Source organism: Barbus barbus (genome assembly GCF_936440315.1).
Source record: "Barbus barbus genome assembly, chromosome: 38".
Lineage (NCBI taxonomy): Eukaryota > Metazoa > Chordata > Actinopteri > Cypriniformes > Cyprinidae > Barbus > Barbus barbus.
This window is the reverse complement of record NC_136716.1, coordinates 23344554-23364071: the sequence shown is the minus strand read 5'-3', so window position 1 is coordinate 23364071 and position 19518 is coordinate 23344554. Positions and strand designations below refer to the sequence as shown.

At 36.4% G+C, this 19518-nt stretch overlaps 1 protein-coding gene across 1 annotated transcript in view; it reads right to left on the bottom strand.

Moving 5' to 3' along the window:
- LOC306857481 (cadherin-10-like) overlaps positions 1 to 19518 on the bottom strand; it is a gene marked incomplete at both ends in the record, with an annotated part of 81353 nt that overhangs the window by 10699 nt on the left and 51136 nt on the right. The window contains 6 exons of the mRNA XM_079397460.1: positions 3991 to 4244; positions 4947 to 5134; positions 6633 to 6800; positions 7688 to 7807; positions 13319 to 13613; positions 14059 to 14145. Coding sequence (XP_079253586.1) covers positions 3991 to 4244; positions 4947 to 5134; positions 6633 to 6800; positions 7688 to 7807; positions 13319 to 13613; positions 14059 to 14145 — 1112 coding nt within the window. The remainder of the gene's footprint in view (positions 1 to 3990; positions 4245 to 4946; positions 5135 to 6632; positions 6801 to 7687; positions 7808 to 13318; positions 13614 to 14058; positions 14146 to 19518) is intronic.

The following is a 19518-nucleotide window of genomic DNA, read 5'->3' as shown; positions in this document are numbered from 1 at the left end:
CTTCATGCTTCTGGTCATTTTCTTTCTGAAAAACAAATCTCCTCCTGCAGGTGTCTTGCAGAACCCATCAAGTTTTCCTCCAGGGCTTCTGTGTATTTTGCAGCATTCATTTTACCCTCACAAGCCTTCCAGGGCCTGCTGCAGAGAAACATATATGCCCCTCAGCGTGATGCTGCCACCACCATGATTCACAGTGGGGATGATCTGTTTCTGCTGATGCTCATTGTTGAGCTTATGCCAGACGTGGTGTTTATTTTAATGGCCAGAAAGCTCAATTTTAGTCACATCAGATCAAAGAACCTTCCAGCTGGCTTCAAAGTCTCCCACATGCCTTCTGTAGCCGACATGTCATATGACAGTTTTTTAGCAGTGGCTTTCCCTTTTCCACTCTGACTGGTGAAGGACACGGCTAAACGATGTCCAATGTCTTTCCAATCTCAGGTACTGTCGCTTGTGACCTTTTTTGAGTTTCCTTCTTGCACACTGTCGCATTGTTTACGGACATCCTCCTCTAGGTAGATTTAGAGCTATGCCATGGTTATTTCCGTTTCTTAATTGTTGATTTTAACTGTACTCCAGGGGAGATTCAATGACTTGAAAATATTCTTGTAATCATCCCCTGCCTCAATTACTTTCTGCTGGTGGTGTTTTTATGGTGTAAGTTCTGCCACAATGACTCACCAGAAGTTGGACCTTCCAGATGGAAGTGTATTCAGCCCACAATCAATTCAAAACCCTTGACTACACACAAATTAATTTTTATTGAACTATTTATGTAATAAAAAAAGTTAGCTATATGAATAAATATAATATTTAATACTTATGAAATTAGTAATGTTGGGTTTTATATTCTGAACATTTTTTTTATCTCTTTGGAGATATATTTATTTATATATTTAGGCATTTAAAAATTTATTTATTTATTTATTTACTATTAATTCCACTATGATGTTTCAAAACTGATTTTTTTCCCATGACTCCAAACACCAGTCATTTATGTCAGTCATTAAATGTCATTATAATTTAAGTATTAGTATTATTTTAGATCACTTTGGAGATTTATTTACAAGTTATTCCACTGTGATGTTTGCTGTATGTATGTGTGTGTGTATGTGTATATATATATATATAATCTGTAAATATATATATTTGACCATCTAACACTTGCAATCTCTATTATATCTCTATTCAAACTACTTGTTTTCTTTTTATTATATATAAAAAAAACTTGCATACTGTGTTAGGGTAACTGAGACTTGTCACAGCACTTGCATATTGTTGCTCTTTTGTCGATTGTGATTGCTTCTATTATCCTCATTTGTAAGTCGCTTTGGATAAAAGTGTCTTCTAAATTAATAAATGTAAATGATAAAACCTTATTGATTGTTTGATTGATTGTACACTGGTCAGATCTTAGTTTATGTAGTGATGGTTGTTGACCTCAGAAGTCTTGCTGCAACTTTTTGAGCATTTAAAGCTCAATTTATTTGTTTCATTTTTCATCAGAATAGTAGTGCCAGTAAGTGCTAATTTGTTAGTAATCAATTATGCGTTATGCATCGAATAGCCAGCTGTGACGAACACCTTCCTAGCCGAAGCAACTAGCAACTATCAATTATCCTTAACCGCATATTGCGTGTTGTGAATTTTGAAGTGGCTTGTTTGAAAGAGCCTGCATGCTAATCACTCTGTTGATCCCCTGCCTTTTGTTTTCATGAAATAAGAAAAGGAAATATTTCCTATTAAACCCATTTATCAATGTCAGCTTAAATATTCTGCTGACATTTAAATATGCAACTGAGTGTGACATGCATGAGTAAGCCAGAAGGACAAGATTTTCAGACAATCGCTCACAGTGCGTACACGGACAGGAGACGAGAGACAAGACGCACTCTTTCACACCAACTTTGTGACTTATAAAAGTCTGAATTCAGAAAAGAAAGGAGGGAGGGGGAGATAAAACAGCGCCTGTATTCATCTTGCCAAACTTCCGGAGGGAAATCACCAACTGAGGCCCCATGAATAATTTGCTTTTCCCCCATCTTCACACACATACACGCGCGCACGCTTGGGAACATGTTGATGGATTGGATTTAACCGAGCACAAAACATCTGATCAACAACCAAAATGTAGAAGGCGAAGACGTGTTCTGCTTGATTTTCATACACCATAATGAACTTTATGTTCTGATGCTTTGGGAGACACTTTTCAAGGTGTCATTTTGCTGTTTTCCCCCGCTGTAGCTTTTATTTGTGTCTAAGGTGAAAGCAACCACTTGTTTGTTCGTTGCATATTCAAAAGCATTTAATTACTGAGTCCCTCTGTTCAAATCTCTACTGGACCATTAAATTGCCTGTTACAATGGCTAAGATTATCTGTTGACAGAAGCCTCCTTATTAGCTGAATAAGCCTTTGGATGGTAATGAAACTAATATAATGAGTGCAAAAGAATGCATCGCAAAGATAGTATGAGCATCAAAACATTAAATGGGTCAGATAAAGCAGAATCAAGTTTCCATTTCCTTCATTATGCTAAAAAAAGCAACTTTCAGATACTCAAAATGTCCTCGCTAATTATGCATTATTATAGTACAGTTTTCTTTAAGTTTAATATTTAAAATTTTGTAATTGTTAAATGAGTCTAAATAATACTCTAAAATATATATTATATAAATGCTGATCTTATAAGTAAAATAAATATTCTAAATAGTATTTAAAATAAACAATAATTCAGTGTAAAATAATATATTATTAATATATTATATAAGTTAGTGTAGTTGGTCTAATTCATATTTTATACACACACACACACACACATATATACTGAATATGTAAATAATCACTACACATCACACAAAATGCAGCAGCACAATCGTCCTATCGTCCTTGTTCTAATGCTAATAGGCCCTAGTCAGGTTAGATGTCAAGTCACCTTTATTTATACAGCACTTTAAAGGTCCGAGATCACATCATTTTCACAACTCACGTTTGCAATTTGTCAGCTGAACAGCTGGTATGTTGTTAAACAACACTACAATCCATTGAACGGACTGCACTTCTATCCCTCACAGCCTCATTTTCAGACCTGTCAAAAATTAAATATGGTGATACTCTGTCTAATAGGCATATACTAGACCTTAGTCAAAGTCCCTTTCAAGAAAAGTCTGTTCACTCGGTGGCCAAATGGAAGTTATTTTGGGAATTGCAAGAACAAGTCCTATCTACTTGAATGGGGAAGTCTTGAACTCTCAAAAACTCATATTTAAATGACTTTTAAAATCTGAAATCTGACACACCTGTCTCATGAATGTTGTTCGATATGCTCAAATAGCATTAAATAAGCTTATATTTTCAGCCAGACCAGCCAATGTAGATGCAAGCATGCATCCAAATCGCATACTGAGTACTACATATGAATTTGAATTCATTACACGACTTTTGAAAAAGTACATTCTATATGGGTAGTATGAATGAAGTTCCAATGTACTACATCCACCATGTTGTTACTATCACATGACCTACAGTCAGTTGCGTCACTTCATTTTCATTAATAAATCCTCTCCCGTGGCCTTATGGGATACAACAGTAAAGTGTCCATTGAATGCACACTTGAGAATCATGGTGGAACTAGTAGGTCATCCATTTACTTTTTGCACCTACCGTTTTGCAAATGCTGTGAATTTGGACATGCTAATCTTTTGGCATACTGTACAGTTTTTCGCATACTATATAGTAGGGAAGTATTCGATTTCAGACGCAGCGTGTCTCTATGGTATCCGTAGTGACTCTTTTATTTAGAAGGCGGGACTTATTCCGTCATATTGCGTGTTGAATTTTCTCCCATTCTTAGTAATGTGAGCACCCCGGCTTGGCATTTCTATGGTCTTGCTATTGGATGATTAGAAAATTGAGCTAATAACGATTCCTAACGGCAACGTAGAATTATTTGTTTATGCTTGTGAAGTTTAATATGTTTAAGAGTTACTTACTTGACCAGGTGGCTGATTGTATCAGGGTCTCGAGCAGACACCGTGCCAACTGAGCTGCCAACAGGGGTGTCTTCGTCCACCTCAAAAATGTACATGGCCCGACTGAAGACCGGAGGCTCGTCCACATCTGTGACTGTGATCCGGACAATTGCCGTGTCACTGAAAGGCCCCAGTTGCTCAAAGCGTCGATCTATATGCGTGTTGGTCACCTGCACGCGTAGTGAGTACAACCTCTTACTCTCGTAATCTAGTTGCTGAACGGGAGAAAGGTTACAAGAGCAAAGATTAGATGGTAAGTCTGGTCTTCACGACCTTTCTGAATAAAGAAAGGCTTAATTTTCTGATATGTTTAAGCTCAGGTCTGTTCGGTAACAGATTAACGACATGCTCTAGCAATGTCGCCCTAAACGTTTCTAAATCTAAAGCTCGTTTTTGCATACGAGTGCTTATCGCTCTCCCTTTTCTTCTGAGTTGAATGTCTTTTTCATAAAGGCAGGGCATCGTGCTTTAATGCAGCCTTTTAATTATGAAACGATTAAAGACTCAAGGTACGATCTTTTACCTTTCGCCCATTCAGGCCTTCTTCCGTAGCTATCTTTCATTCCAGTTTAAGCAATAAGATTTGCATAATTGCCTGAGCCTCGTCAAAGCCTGACCTGACAGAGAGAGGAAATAAGCTATAGGCAGATTTCAGCAGGCAAATAGATCCCTGTGCCACACAAAAGGGAAAAAGGGACTTTTTGGGCTGTGAATAGAATTAAGCACCTTTGTAAAGTTGATAGGACACGAAGGCTTCGATTTAGGGGATTACTTTCTAAGCACTTCGCTTCGTATGCGTGCATACGAAAGAATGAGAGAATGAGAATGAGGGAAAGACCGGCGGATGGTGCGGATTTTATTTCCAACCGCCGACTTACAGTATGATGTTTCAAACATTAGATATAGGGTCTGTTTACCTTCTTCACCGTTATCACCCCTTCCTGGCTGGTGCTGTCCGTGATGATATTGAACACGTCTTGCCCGTCGCCATCCAGGATGGAGTACCACATCTCGGCGTTCTCTCCCACATCCGCGTCGTACGCTTTGATCCGGCCCACCGATGATCCGATTCCGGCCGACTCTGGAGTGGAGAGATGGTAGGTACCTGGAGAAGGAGAGCAAAATAAATCAATTGAGTAAACAGGCAGGTGTTTGTACGAACTCTATGTTTTCGAGCGAGGCGCTTCGGCGTGCATTTGTCTATTTGTTTATCCTTCTCTCGGGGGAAAAGCGGTGCTGCCTCTCAGTGGTTATTCTTTAATAGAATTTCAGCTCCGATGAGCCAATGGAGAAGGTTCTTTTTAAACCCAGTTTGTGGAAGCTGTTTATGATGTGGCTCTTGTATTGGATTTGAAACTGTGGCAAAGAGAGAAGGATTATCACCCCAAATGAAGCTCTCACTGTGCTCTCTTTCTCTCTCTCTCTCTCTCTCTCTCTCCATCTCTTTGTCTTCTGGTTTCTATCCTTTTTTCTCTATCCACCCTTCTCTCTCACTCTATAAAAGCCTCTTTCTGTGGAGATTTTGTTCTGGGTTCACATTGTGACTCATCCTGGTCAGCAGGAGAAACGGGCCCTGAGCATTTCCACGATAATTTGTCTGAACCATGATGTAGGTCTGTTGTGGTTCTTATGAAATATCACTTGCAAAACTTGCCATCTGAACAGTTGATTACATATGCTAATTATCTGTTTGCAAATCCAAGCATAATTCTGTTCATAATTACTCTGATAATCTAACCTGAATCAATTATTAATAGTTGACTGGCAGTAAAACTCCTGTTCATTTGAAATGCTCTTTCTGGCTTGTTCTAGGTCTTTTGTTCTAGACATTTCAATAGCATTTTTTTCTTTAATGAAGTTCCATGGAAATGAGTCATAATCTAGTTTTATTTGACCTACAATTGCTACCTTTTAAGGCCTCCATTTGCAAACTATCTTTTGTGGATTGATCAGAAATCTTTGCATTCTGTGTGTTAGTTTATGGCTACTTTGTATATTAAACCCTTTCAGTTAAAGATTTACAGCAAGGGACATTATTTCTGTAGCTCAAATATTGGATCATTCTGTTAACAACGCCAAGGTCAAGGTTTTGATTCCCTGAGAACACACACACACTAATTTAATATAGCTTGAATGCATTACCAATTGCTTTGGATAAAGGTTTCTGTCAAAATTTGATTTGTTTTGAATTTGAAGTTCAGTACAGTTCTTTAATTTGATTCAAATTGAGGTAGCAAACATGATTTGGAATTGCATTTTATATGCAATCAAAGAAATGGAATTAAATAGAATAAAAAAAAAATCAGAATTTTTAGCTAAAAAAAGATTTGTCTAAACAAACTATGAATGTTACCTTGACTACAAAATAGTTAAATAAAAAAAAATATATAAAAATGTATTTTAAAAAAAGGTACACTATAGGCCTTATGGTGATAGATTTAAAAAAAAAAAAAAAATAAATAAAAAAAAAAATTTGTGGACCAGGACTGAAGAACAATTTATTTCTGTATTGCATCTGTGTTCCTTTCTAATTCAAAATCCAATACTGATGTCAAGATGTCTCCTTCATGTCAACATATGCATGTGAGTGTTTGCTGTCTTACTGTGGGGGAATCGAGGAGGACTGTTGTTGACATCCACGAGAGTGATGTTGACTGTAGTGGTCCCGGAGAGACCGCCCATCTGTCCAGCCATGTCCTTAGCCTGAATCACCACCTGATAGTGCTCCCGGTTCTCTCGAATCATATTCGGAAGCGCCGTCCTTATGACACCTGACAGGATGTACGGATGCAGGTTTTGTTAGGTGTTATCTGATGAGCTTCTCTGACTTCATTATTTATATCTTAATGCCATGCTAAAAAAGAAGGTTGGACGATGGAAAGAAAACACAGCCAAGGAAATTAATTCCCTGCCTTGGGGTATTTTAAAGAGCAAGTTTTAATTGAGTAGGACGTCAGTCTTCAAATGATGTTGTGATAAGATTATTAGTACATGAGAGAAGAATGTATCTGTTTTTTAAAGCACCATACACTTAAATCATTCTAAATTCACTAAAATAATAATAAAAAAATAAAATAAATACGTTATTACATTAGAATAGAAATAAATGATGCCAACTAAAAAAAAGATAGACTGATAGTGTGTCTATCTATCTATCTATCTATCTATCTATCTATCTATCTATCTATCTATCTATCTATCTATCTATCTATCTATCTATCTATCTATCTATCTATCTATATACATACAGTATACAAAATTAAAATAATAAAAACATAATAGCTATAACTATATTATTATTAAAATCTAAAAGTCTGTTGTTTATATAGATTGTAAAGTAGATTTCATAAATGTGTTATTTGTTTTACTTTAATAAAGCAAAATACTGTATACAGTAATAGGATTATTACAGATTAAGGAATTCTAAATCTTAATTGTCCTAAATTATGTCTTCGTTTTCTTTATGCAAATTATAATGTCCTATCCTTTGCTTTTAGGGTGAAATATGATCAAAACATCTTTTCTCGACAGGCTTTATTATGCGATTCACCCACACATGTATGAAAGCATGTTAGCAAATCCTGTATCACCTTAGTATTGTATCCCATCTTTTAATAATTTCAAATCATGCTTGTTCTCTCATCTTTTCCCAACTTACCCGTTTCAGGTTCGACTGCAAAATATGGCTGGCCCTGCAGTATACTGTAAACCAGCTTGGCGCTGTTTCCATATGCTTCATCATCTGCATCAGCGGCTGTAACTCTTATTACGAATGCACCTTGAGAGAGACAGAGCAAAAGAGAATTATAGAGAGAGGTATTTCAGTACTAACATGACTGTGAAACATGATCCCCATATCCTGTATTAAAACCTCAACCATGATCAAAGCAACGCATCCTAAAGGTGCATCATGAACGACAAATTCCTAGTTGTAAAACTGGCTAAAGACCCCCTCCCTCCCAGTATGAGCAGTGATCAAGGCGAATGCATGATCACTCGTGCTTTCATCTTCTTTATCTCTGTGCGTTTCTTATCTAAATCCTAGTCTTATAATTACTCGAACTGCACGGTGAGATGGACATATCTTTAATTGTAGTTTTTCTTTTGCCCGCTGTCTCTGTGTCATCCCATTCATTTTCCGCTCTGATGGAATCTGCTGTATGTTGCTGGGAAACGTCAGACTAATAATCTGCTCAAAGAAACATTATAATTAGACCAATTAATCTAGAACTAACATGATTTTGGGGGGCTCGTTTTCAGCTTGACACAGCTTTGGACATCTGTAGGAGGGAAAAAAAAATTGTCTCTGATATGAAAAGTTCTTTGAAATTTGGCCATGGAGTAAAGTAAACCAACTCATTTGGCTGCTTATTTTTGGTTCTAAAGTAATGTTCTAATATAGGCTAAGCAATATATTAAATATTCACAATATTTAATATGTTTTTGCTGGTGATTAACAAGATATTATAAGTACAATAATTTAGCAATCCTTCCTTAATTCACTACTCGCCAGTATGAAAGTGTTATTAAAGATGTTGAAAAAGCTCATTTTAACTTCAGTACCAAAACAAACGTCATTGTTGTTGGTAAATTTGATTCATTTCTGTGAATCAATTTAACCTGCATTTTCCATCTACAGTGTGTAGAAGTGTTTTTTTTTTTTTTGTAATAATACATGAGGATCAAAAGTGTTAAATAAGTGTTTTTAATTCATATATTTTATATAACATATTTTATATTTAGTATATATTTTATATATTACTAATACTATACTACAATATAATTACAATGTGTGTGTATATATATATATATATATATATATATATATATATATTATACACACACACACACACACACACACTCACAGAATATGTGTGTGTGTTTATATATAAGACTTAAGACTTCTATATAAGACTACTTTTTAACCTAAAACTGAATATATATTGATGTTTTTAATGGTGTAATATTATATTGATACATATATACTTAAACATTATTGCATTCATTCAGTGAACGAAAAATAAATAAAATCTATATTAAATCTGAATATACATTTTGCATATGTTTGATTCTACTATATCTGGCCATTTCGGATCAATCAGATCTTCAATTATAATTTTGAATATCATCAAAAGCCTGTAAAATATCAGTATTTTTCTCTCTTTTTGCAGCTGTATCGCTCATCCCATGTGCTAGTCTTATAGTGTTTTCAAGTGTGTAGTACACCATTGCAAATAAAAGTCTGATCTTGGCCTGGTCAGATTATAACTAGAGACAACAACTTCTCTCCTGCCACATAAAGGGTAAAATCACTCCTCATTCGTAGCTGCCAACAACGGTGCTTTCCGTTACACTCACGGCTTCCTGTGAGTAGTTTTCTCAGAGGTTGCTCAGTTCTCATTTGTGTACTACTGATATCTTACTGTTGCTTCTCTCAATAGACTTTAGAGGTGACTTCGCGACTTTTCAGTCTCACCTCTGAAGGTGGACTGAATGCACATGTTGTTTCTGCCATGGATCAGCGGCGTCCTTGGCATTAACAAGACCTCCGCCGAGCGGCGTTCGTTCTGCGAACGGCTTGAAGAATACTAATGATTGCGGAAACATCTGTCGCCTTCCAATCCCATTCCGATAACACGGAGGGAAACAGAGTCTCAGGCTTCATGGATGGCCAGATCTGATTAACGACAGGCACGTTCGCAACACATGGCCGGTTTGTTCAGCTTAAACGCGAGTGCCACCGTGACCTCACGGTTTGGCAAGCAGAGCCGTCCCTGAATTCGTACACAGTCGGGAGAAAGGAAGAGCTCAAGCGAAGTGTCAAACGAGCACGGTGTCCCATTTATGTTACGGAGTACCGGGGATGATGTAACTTTGAACCCCACGGAGAAATACGGTTATGAAAGGAAGAACGAGCCTGACGGAAAGAGAAACGGAAAACAAAGGCTGAGCTTGGGTTTCAAGTGCAAAAGCCTGAGGGAAAAAGACTGTGGTCCATTGACAAGGCTGCTTTTACCAGATTGTGTTGAATAAATAACTCTGACCACAGTTGAACTGTTGTAACGTGACATACTTTTACATCTGTGAGGGAAATAAATATCGGTAGTGACAGCGAATTTGCCATGTATCATGTTAAGAATCTGAATTAAACAACATTGCTTGTAAAACACAGCTGCTTTGAGACTCTCTACGGTGGAGGCATAAAGGAGATCAGGCGCTAGAATGTAAGAATCCAACTGAGAGTCCCTGAAGCTTGAGTGGAGTGGTGTTGCATTCGTCTGAAAGGATGACTGGTAGTGTTTCACGCCTCAGGGATCCATCTTTCAACAAACATGGGTGCATTAAGATCTATTCTCCAATGAGACATCTAGAACTTAACAGAATTTTGAATACCTTTATGCTTTAATAGCACATTTAGTTTTGATGTCGCATAGAAAATGTCATGGCAAGGACGTGACGATAGTGCTGATTGGCCGATGACACCTCAACAATGAATACAGTCCCAAACCCTTCACTAGTGACTGAGCTGTGACTTGAAAGCCAGCAGACAGGGAAAGATATTAGTCCATTTCATGCTTCAAAAATAGTGGGGACTAGTGAAGCATCTGCTATAATATAATGAAATATTTGTGATTTCTGACAGCATGTTGCTTGCTAACTTTTTATTTTTTTTTCCCCATTGCATCAGACAACACATCTACTTCTGAATAGTCACTGAAAGAGAATGCTGTTTTTGATGGTTTAGTCATTCCATCTACCAGCAGGGGATAACTAACCTTTCCTAACCAACGAGGACAGGTTAGTTTGAATCAAGCTCATTTTCGTGTCCCGTTTCTTCCTTTTTCTGGTGTAAGGGAGAGCGAGGTAACCAGTGACCAACTTTGTTTTCTCTACAAGGATAAATGTGATAACTAATATGATAATTGATATGTCTAAATATATTATATTTCTCGTTTTTAACAGATATTATGGAAAAAAGCATCTACAACATAAGGCCACAGAAAAACGATCTCTCCAAGAAAGACAGTATCATGTCAAGTGGTACGCTGAAGCACTGGTTGGTTATTCGTTCTTTTGTCAGCCTACATCATGAAAAATATGATGAATAATATAAATATGAAAATATGAATATCCAACGCCCTCTCCACCCTCAATACCACGACTGAGGTGAGACCCTTGAGCAAGGCACCGAACCCCCAACTGCTCCCCGGGCGCCACAGCAGTGACTGCCCACTGCTCCGGATGTGTTTTCACGGTGTGTGTGTGTGTGTGTGTTTGTTCACTTCTCACTACTGTGTGTGTGCACTTGGATGGATTAAATGCAGAGCACAAATTCCAAGTATGGGGCGCCACACGTCACTTCCCCTTATTATTATATTTAATAATAATAATAACAATAACAATTTGGGATATATTATTATTATTATTATTGTTGTTGTTGTTGTTATTAATATTATTGTGTCCCTCTCAGTCACAGGCATTTATATGTGATGGGCCATTTCTATAATGAAGATCGTGCTCTAGCGGGCATTAAATCTCACCCTTTAATTATTATTAAGGTGTCAAAATGGCAAAAGTAAAAATGCGAAAAGATTTAGTTTCTTTTTGTTAACCTCTGACACATTGTGTCAAGCGTTCTCAAACAGTGCTTTATGAATTGACAAACACAAATAGGTACACCAGAACAACTTCAAGCATAATTTCCTCATTTCCTAGTGATTAATCTTTGATTCATTTGCCAGGTCACAATGATTAAGATCCACAATGATTATCATATCATAGCACAAAATCTTTAATCAAAACCGGCTGCCTTGTTTTTGTCGGAACTGCAAATGAGTTTTGATTCATTTGAGATAAACCTGCGGGTTAATTTGTTGCTTCGTGAAGAGTAATTGATTTCAGCTTGCTGCATCCCGTTCATTTACTTTGATTCTCTCTGCCGCTCTTAATGGGTTTAAAATCACTGATAATTGAATGAATTCAGACAGGATATTGTAAGATCTTTATCCTCCCTGCAAATCACGTGAAGTTGAATGTTTGTCATAGTTTTAATCAGCGTTGATTAAGTGGCTGTAAGAAAGTGTTTTCCGTTTAGCGAAACTCTTTATTGGTCAATGTCACTTTGCTCGTCATGATGGAGACAGTTTTGACTGCTTGGCAAACACACATCCAGTTTTTCCGCTCAACATGTAATCATTTCAAATTATCCTTCTGAAATATTTTGTTGTTAAGCCTGTTTTACATATTTAAGAAAAAAAAAGTACATTTATTTAGTTTTGGATGTTTTTATGGAGGCACTTTGACGTAAATGAAATTCTTGTGTTAGTGAGTATGTGATTGGCATTAATGAAAAGAAGATTCACCTGGATGTAAAAATCTGCATAATAGTTGTCATTTGATGTATTCATGAGTTTGTGTATGTAAAATGTGGAGAACTGCAATTCTAGTTCCAACCAGTGGGATTGTAAATATGTGTGTTTCTGAAGTAAATAATCACATTTTAGATACTGTCAAAATGTTGATATTGTACATTTCAGATGAGTTTGCTCCTTCATTTAGCATCACATCACTTGCTCACCAATGGATCCTCTGCAGTGAATGGGTGCCGTCAGAATTAGAGTCCAAAGAGCGATGTGAAAAGCTGCTTCTTTGCTTCTTGTTTTTAAGGCTAAAAGCTTCCGGCTAGTCCTCTATCTATGATACTGCTTTCCGATGAAAAAGTCAACTCATCTGAATCGGGAGAAATATGCACAGATTAAGCACCATTTACTAGTCAAAACAATCCTAAACCCATATGTTGTTTTAATGTGAGAGACAACAGGAGATGGACTTTTTCACTGGAGGAAGCGTTATTATGGATTATAGACCTATATAGTTCTGCTAGAAGCAAAGGTTTGAAGTTATGTTTCTCATTCATTCCAAAAGACATTAACAATACTTGTCAATTGTTGTGATGTTTTTCTGATCGGTTGTTTAGACTCTCATTCTGACGGCACCCATTCACTGCAGAATACCCATTGGTGAGCAAGTGATGTAATGCTAAATTTCTCCAAATCTGTTCAAATGAAGAAAAACTCATCTGCATCTTGGATAGACTGAAGGTGAGTACGTTTTGAGAAAATCTATATAAAAACTACTCACACTTTTTTTTGTCCAAACCTATATAAGCAGAAAAGCATTATATAACCCATCACAATAAGTTTTTTTCCATATTATTATGTTTTTGCTCCTTAAAATAATTTATTTTGTGAATTTGGCAGAACATCTTGAGCCAACAACTCATACTCACCAACATTCGACATCTCTGATACACTGGCCACGTAGGTGTCCTTGGCAAACTTTGGCTCGTTGTCATTGATGTCATGGATTTTGATGATGAATTCCGAGGCCCTCTCCAGATCCTGTCCGGAGGTTTTGTTGACGGCTTTGGCGCTCAGTGTGTACATTGCTTTCTCTTCCCTGTCAAGCCTTCTGATGGCGTGGATATCACCCGAGTTCTCATCAATCTCGAAAATAGTTCCGGCCCCGTCTCCGGTGAGGACGTACTTCACATTTCCATCTTCCGTGTCCATGTCGGAGTGAAGCTGAAAAGAGCAAAGAGAGTTTTATTGGAATGAACAGTTCCCGAATGAACTGTTTTCTTAGCGTGCGACTGGCAAATTGTTCACAAATATACTCAGTCTGTCAAGGCAAAATGTTCAGGCGGTGGCCCTAAACCTTGTGCAAATGGAAACAGAAATTAAATAATTTGCTAAACGTAGTTTAAGCCCTTGCTGGCCAAAGTAGTAATGTGTTTCTTGAGCAATGTTTTTAAATGAGTCATGAATATGTGAATAAGAATGTGAATTTGCTCAAAGGCCTCGGCGCTCGGTTTAATTTTCTTTGTGGGTGCACCTTGAAATTTCGACTTAAGTATTTCATTCACATCAGTATCAGTAATAGTTTCACAATTCTTCTTTTCCTTTTCAACAGCAAACACAGAGCGCCGAATGGCCATCACGCCATTATCTGCAGGAGCGCAGAACTTACTGTGTAGAAAGCTCTGTGTTTGCCGTGGTTGACGGCATATGGCAGATATCTCAGAAAACTGTCAATAGACTCCTGTACCTTCAAACTCTGGAGGAAAGATATGACCGGTTTTGTTCCGAACAGTCACAATTACACAAAACGCTCCTTCAGAGCAGAACTTTCATTTTACACCTGTCTCTTAGCAACAAGCTGAAGCCCGACAGCCCTCTCCATTTGATTGCAGTTCCTCTTTTCCTGATTAGGATTTTACCAGAAGAGGCCAGCCATGCAGCCCTGGACAAAATATCCAATCATCATAGGTGCCATAAAATGTTTCGTATTTAATAAATGAACAATCAACGCCCGAAAGAAGCTGCAAAAACAGCTCTTGTTTTCCTAAGCAGCAAATAAGAAGAACCAAAAAACATCTTCCGTTCTAAGAGTGGCATGCTAAGCATTGCACCCTACAATTTCATAATATGTCCACTTACGGCTAAATGTACACTATAATTGGAAACGATTTTAGAGGCTTTTCTAACCACTGTTATCAGGATGTAGATAATTTGACACGTAACAATTAAAACCTCAATTTGGAGGTTGCGTCATTGTAAAGCAGCATTCCTCTATTTCCTGGAACGGAATTAGGTATCTATTACACACACAATTGCATTAACAGCACACTAGTATGCTGCTCAGAGAAATGGCTATTTTTACTTTAGTAGTTTTATGTCCTGGCATAGGCGATTATAGGAGGCAAGCCTGTGTGAATGCAATTTCGTTTCATGTTTAACCGCAAAACAGGGTTATTATATTTAACTAAAACTTAAACCATACATGCTTGTTACTTGAAATAAAGTAAAGATTAACTGTAATAAACTAAAATATATGGAGCTCATTGCCACCACTCAATGAAACATAAAAAAAAAAGTAATTGCGATTTTGTTTCATGTTTACCGTAAAGCAGGACTATTATATTTAACTAAAACTGAAACCATACATTCTTGATACTTGAAATAAAGTCAACGTTAACTGTAATAAACTAAAATATATGGAAGCATGGTGGAAATACATTTCCACCACTGAATGAAAACAATAAAAAAGTAATTGCGATTTTGTTTCGTTTACCGCAAAACAGGGTTATTATAGTTAACTAAAACTGAAACCATACATTTTTGTTACTTTTCCATTTCCGCTACTGAAAAAAAAACTGAATTAAAAAAAATAAAAATAAAAAGTAACTGACTTTTTATCTCACAATTCTAACTTTTCTTCTCAGAATTGTGAGACATAAATTCTGAGAACTTAAGTCAGAACTGCAAGATTTACAATCTCACAATTTTTTTTCTTCTCAGAATTGTGTCATATAAACTCACAATTGCGAGTTATAAAGTCAGAATGGCAGGATATAAACTCGCAATTGCATATATTAGTTATGACATGCTTAATCCTCCCATACCAGTTGTTAAAAATGTTTAAGTTCATTTTATTAAGCATAGTGAAGTAACAAAATAAAGTGCAACAAAATGCACCTCTCTAAGAGATATACATACTCACCCTCATGTGTGCAAACCCTTATGCTTCTATCTTTTCCATGAACAACTATAGAGGAATCATACTAGCCGCATCCATTTAGCTTCAGAAAAGATGCAAGAATACTATTAAGACACCCTAAAAATACCAAACATGACTTGTGCACTCTATTCTAAGCCTTCTGAAGTCATACATACGCTTTGTTTGAAGAACCAACTGCATTTTGTTGAGTTTCACTGATAGTTTTCGCTTCCAGTGAGTTTAAGCAGTAAGGTTGTGAACTGGATGAACTGATTCATCAAGGTCTCAATAAGATTCATTCATGAAAAAACCATCTGTTCTTCTCTCATGAGCACAACATGGAGAACAACGACGCATGTCAAGATTTTCAGTGAGTAAATTTCTCAATTTTATTCTGTTCTTCATACAAATCAGTGTGTGAATCAAATAGATTACCATGGAAAGAATGTCATACAGGTGTGGAATGGCATGAAGGTGAGTAAATAAAGACCTTTAAGACTTTATTAGGGGTTGGGACCCCTTCATATTAAAATACAGGAATCACATTTGTGTTCTGCATGGGAAAAAAAGTCTCTTTTTCTCAACTAAAAGCTTTTTCATTATAGTGTTGTGTTTGGAGTTTTCTGGCCTCCCCAGTGGCTGCCTGATTGGTGCTCAATTCCCATCAGCAAGCTGATGAGTCAATTAGACATATTTGTTATTTTATGTTTGATCATAACACAAAGAGAGAGGGTCATGTATGTCATAATTTTTTGGTCCACATATTTGCTTAGTGTTTTGAAAGTGCAGGGTGTCCAATCATCTTTTTTTGGAAGAACCATTTGTTCACCAAGGCTGCATTTAAAAAAACAAAAACAAGAAAAACTGTAATATTGTGGAATATTAAAATAACTGTTTTCTATTATAATATATTTTAAAATGTAATATATTCCTGTGATTTAAAGATCAATTTTCTGCAGACATTACTTCCTTCTTCAGTGTCACATGATCCTAATATGCTGATTTGGTAATGAAATTGGTTGTGCTGTTTAATTAAGTATTTAAGTTTTTTTGTTTTTTTGTTTTTTTTTTTGGGGGGGGGGGGGGGGGGGGGGGTTCCTAGAACTGTTTGAACAGCATTTATTTAAAATATACATTTTCTGAAATCTTATTTACTTTCATTTTTGATCCATTTATTGCTTCCTTGCTGAAAACAGGTAACCATTTCTTGAAAAAAAGAAAGAAATCTTATTGACTTCATGCTTTTCAGTGGTAGTGTAATTTAGAGTTGTATGATACAGTTCATTACAGTAACATTTACAATGGTCAAAACACACAAAAGCAAAATAGTCCACCTTTTTTACCTCAGGGAGAAAAGTGTATTTGTTTCACTTTACAGTAGAAATGTCCCTGGCTCTTATGCAAGTGTATATGCACTGTTTACAGAGATATTTCTCTTACAGTATGTCAGAACGGGCTGTGTAGAGGTGACATATACGTAACACAAGTTTGATTAGTTTTGTGAACCCCTGTCTCAGAGTTGGTTCACACTCTATTGATCGTTCGGGTCTCCTGGGATTGTGCTGTCACCGCTGACACAGAGAGAGAAGAGAAACATACACCGCTCGCTCACAAAAAAAGCCATTCGATACCAGAATGACGTCAGCCATTATGGACTGTATCAGTTATCCATATTTACAGCATAACCGCACAGTTTAAATTACAATAATTGTTGATGACACTTCAAATCTCACTGCGTGAAAAAGAAAAAGGCAATATTTTGGAGATACAGTTTTGAAATATGTATAAAACAACTGTTTTGGCAACGTGACAGCATCAGTGTGTAAATACAGATGGTAGATATACAACACATTTTCACACTCTAGTGCTAATAAAAGCTGGTTTTTGAGTTGTTTATACTGAAATCTAATAAATCTTGAAGAGCCCATACTTGACATCTGACAAATGTACTGTATTAGCAGATGCACAGTGTATATAATGGGATTACATCAGGGGGGTTTATTCTCCAGTGGTTAGAAGTGACATATCGCTCCAGCATTAGAAATTCGAGAATAAGTTATGTCAATGTTGTTCAATCATAGTCAAACAGTGTGGCAACTTTAATATGAATTCCCATTTTACTCAGAATTCTAAATGCACGAAAATATGCAGCTGAAGGTTTGTGTGAAAAACTAGAAAAATATAAAATATGAAGTACTTATATCCTTATATTTATATACAGAATGGACTAAAATGCTGCAATGGACATTAAATTTGCAGTCCAGTCAGCAGTTGTTATGACATGGTGATGGCTAATCTCATGAATATTAATTAGGCCATGCTGACGTTGCTTGGTAACCTTTCTAGACTGCCCAGTCATGCAAGTAATTAATATTCATGAGGCAAACCTTCACCATAGTATGCCTCATAAGTCATACCCTGTTCTGGCATTTGAGATTCAATATCAGACCATACTTATAAAGATTTTTATTTCAAATTAATGTGATTCTTTTGAACTTTCTATTCATCAGTCCTGGAAAAACGATAACATGGTTTCCACAAAAATATGAATCGTCACCACTGTTTTCAATGTTGATGATAAATGTTTCATGAGCAGCAAATCATCATATTAGAATGATTTCAGAAGGATCACTAAAAACTGGTGTAATGATGCTTAAAATTCATCTTTGATCACAGGAATAAATTACATTTTAAATAGGGCTGCTCGATTATGTCAAAAATCATAATCATGATTATTTTGGTCAATATTGTAATCACGATTATTTAACACGATTATGAGAGGATCATATGACCAAAACTTTATAGGAGTGATTTATTTAAAGATAGTGATACATATCAAATATGTGCTCAAAATGATTGAAAATAATTAAACTGTCAGTAATAATAATAAAAAGGACAAATACAATAGAATAAAAAGATACAAATGTACAAACAAACTGTGCTTTAAGGTTTTGTTTTATGCAAGTCTCAAGCAGTTTACAGCCTACTACTTGGAGAAACCTGTTCATGCCTTTATCACCAGCAGGGTGGATTACTGTAATGGTCTCCTCACCGGCCTTCCCAAGAAGACCATTAGACAGTTGCAGCTCATCCAGAACGCTGCTGCCAGGATTCTGACTAGAACCAGAAAAGCGGAGCATATCACACCAGTCCTCAGGTCCTTACACTGGCTTCCAGTTACATTTAGGATTGATTTTAAAGTACTTGTACTCGTTTATGGCAAGTCACTCAATGGCCCAGGACCTAAATATATTGCTGATATGCTCACTGAATATATACCGAACAGACCACTCAGATCATTAGGATCGAGTCAGTTAGAAATACCAAGGGTTCACACAAAACAAGGGGAGTCCGATTTTAGCTATTATGCGGCCCGCAGTTGGAACCAGTTTCCAGAAGAGATCAGATGTGCTAAAACATTAGCCACATTTAAATCCAGACTCAAAACTCATCTGTTTAACTGTGCATTTGTTGAATGAGCACTGTGCTACGTCCAAACTGACTGCACTGTATTTTATGTAATCATTTTCTATTCTTAACTGTTTTAAATTCATTTTAAATCAATCTCTATATCATTTAAAAAATAATATTTTTTTAATTCCCTGTTTTTATTGCTGTGATTATTATTTGTAATGACTATTTCACTTTCTTTTATGTAAAGCACGTTGAATTACCACTGTGTATGAAATGTGCTATATCAATAAACTTGCCTTGGCTTGCCTTAAAGAAATTAATAATCAAATGTAAAATAAAACAGCATAGTCTTCACTGTAAGAATAACATTTTCTTTGTTTCTTATTAAAGCTACAAAAATCCTTCACTCAAGAGCAGTATGTGATTTTGAATTTATCTTTTGTTGTTTGATTAATATTAAACACACAGTCGCAGCAGGAAAATAGCTTGCTGTCACTTTAAGAGACGCACGGATCC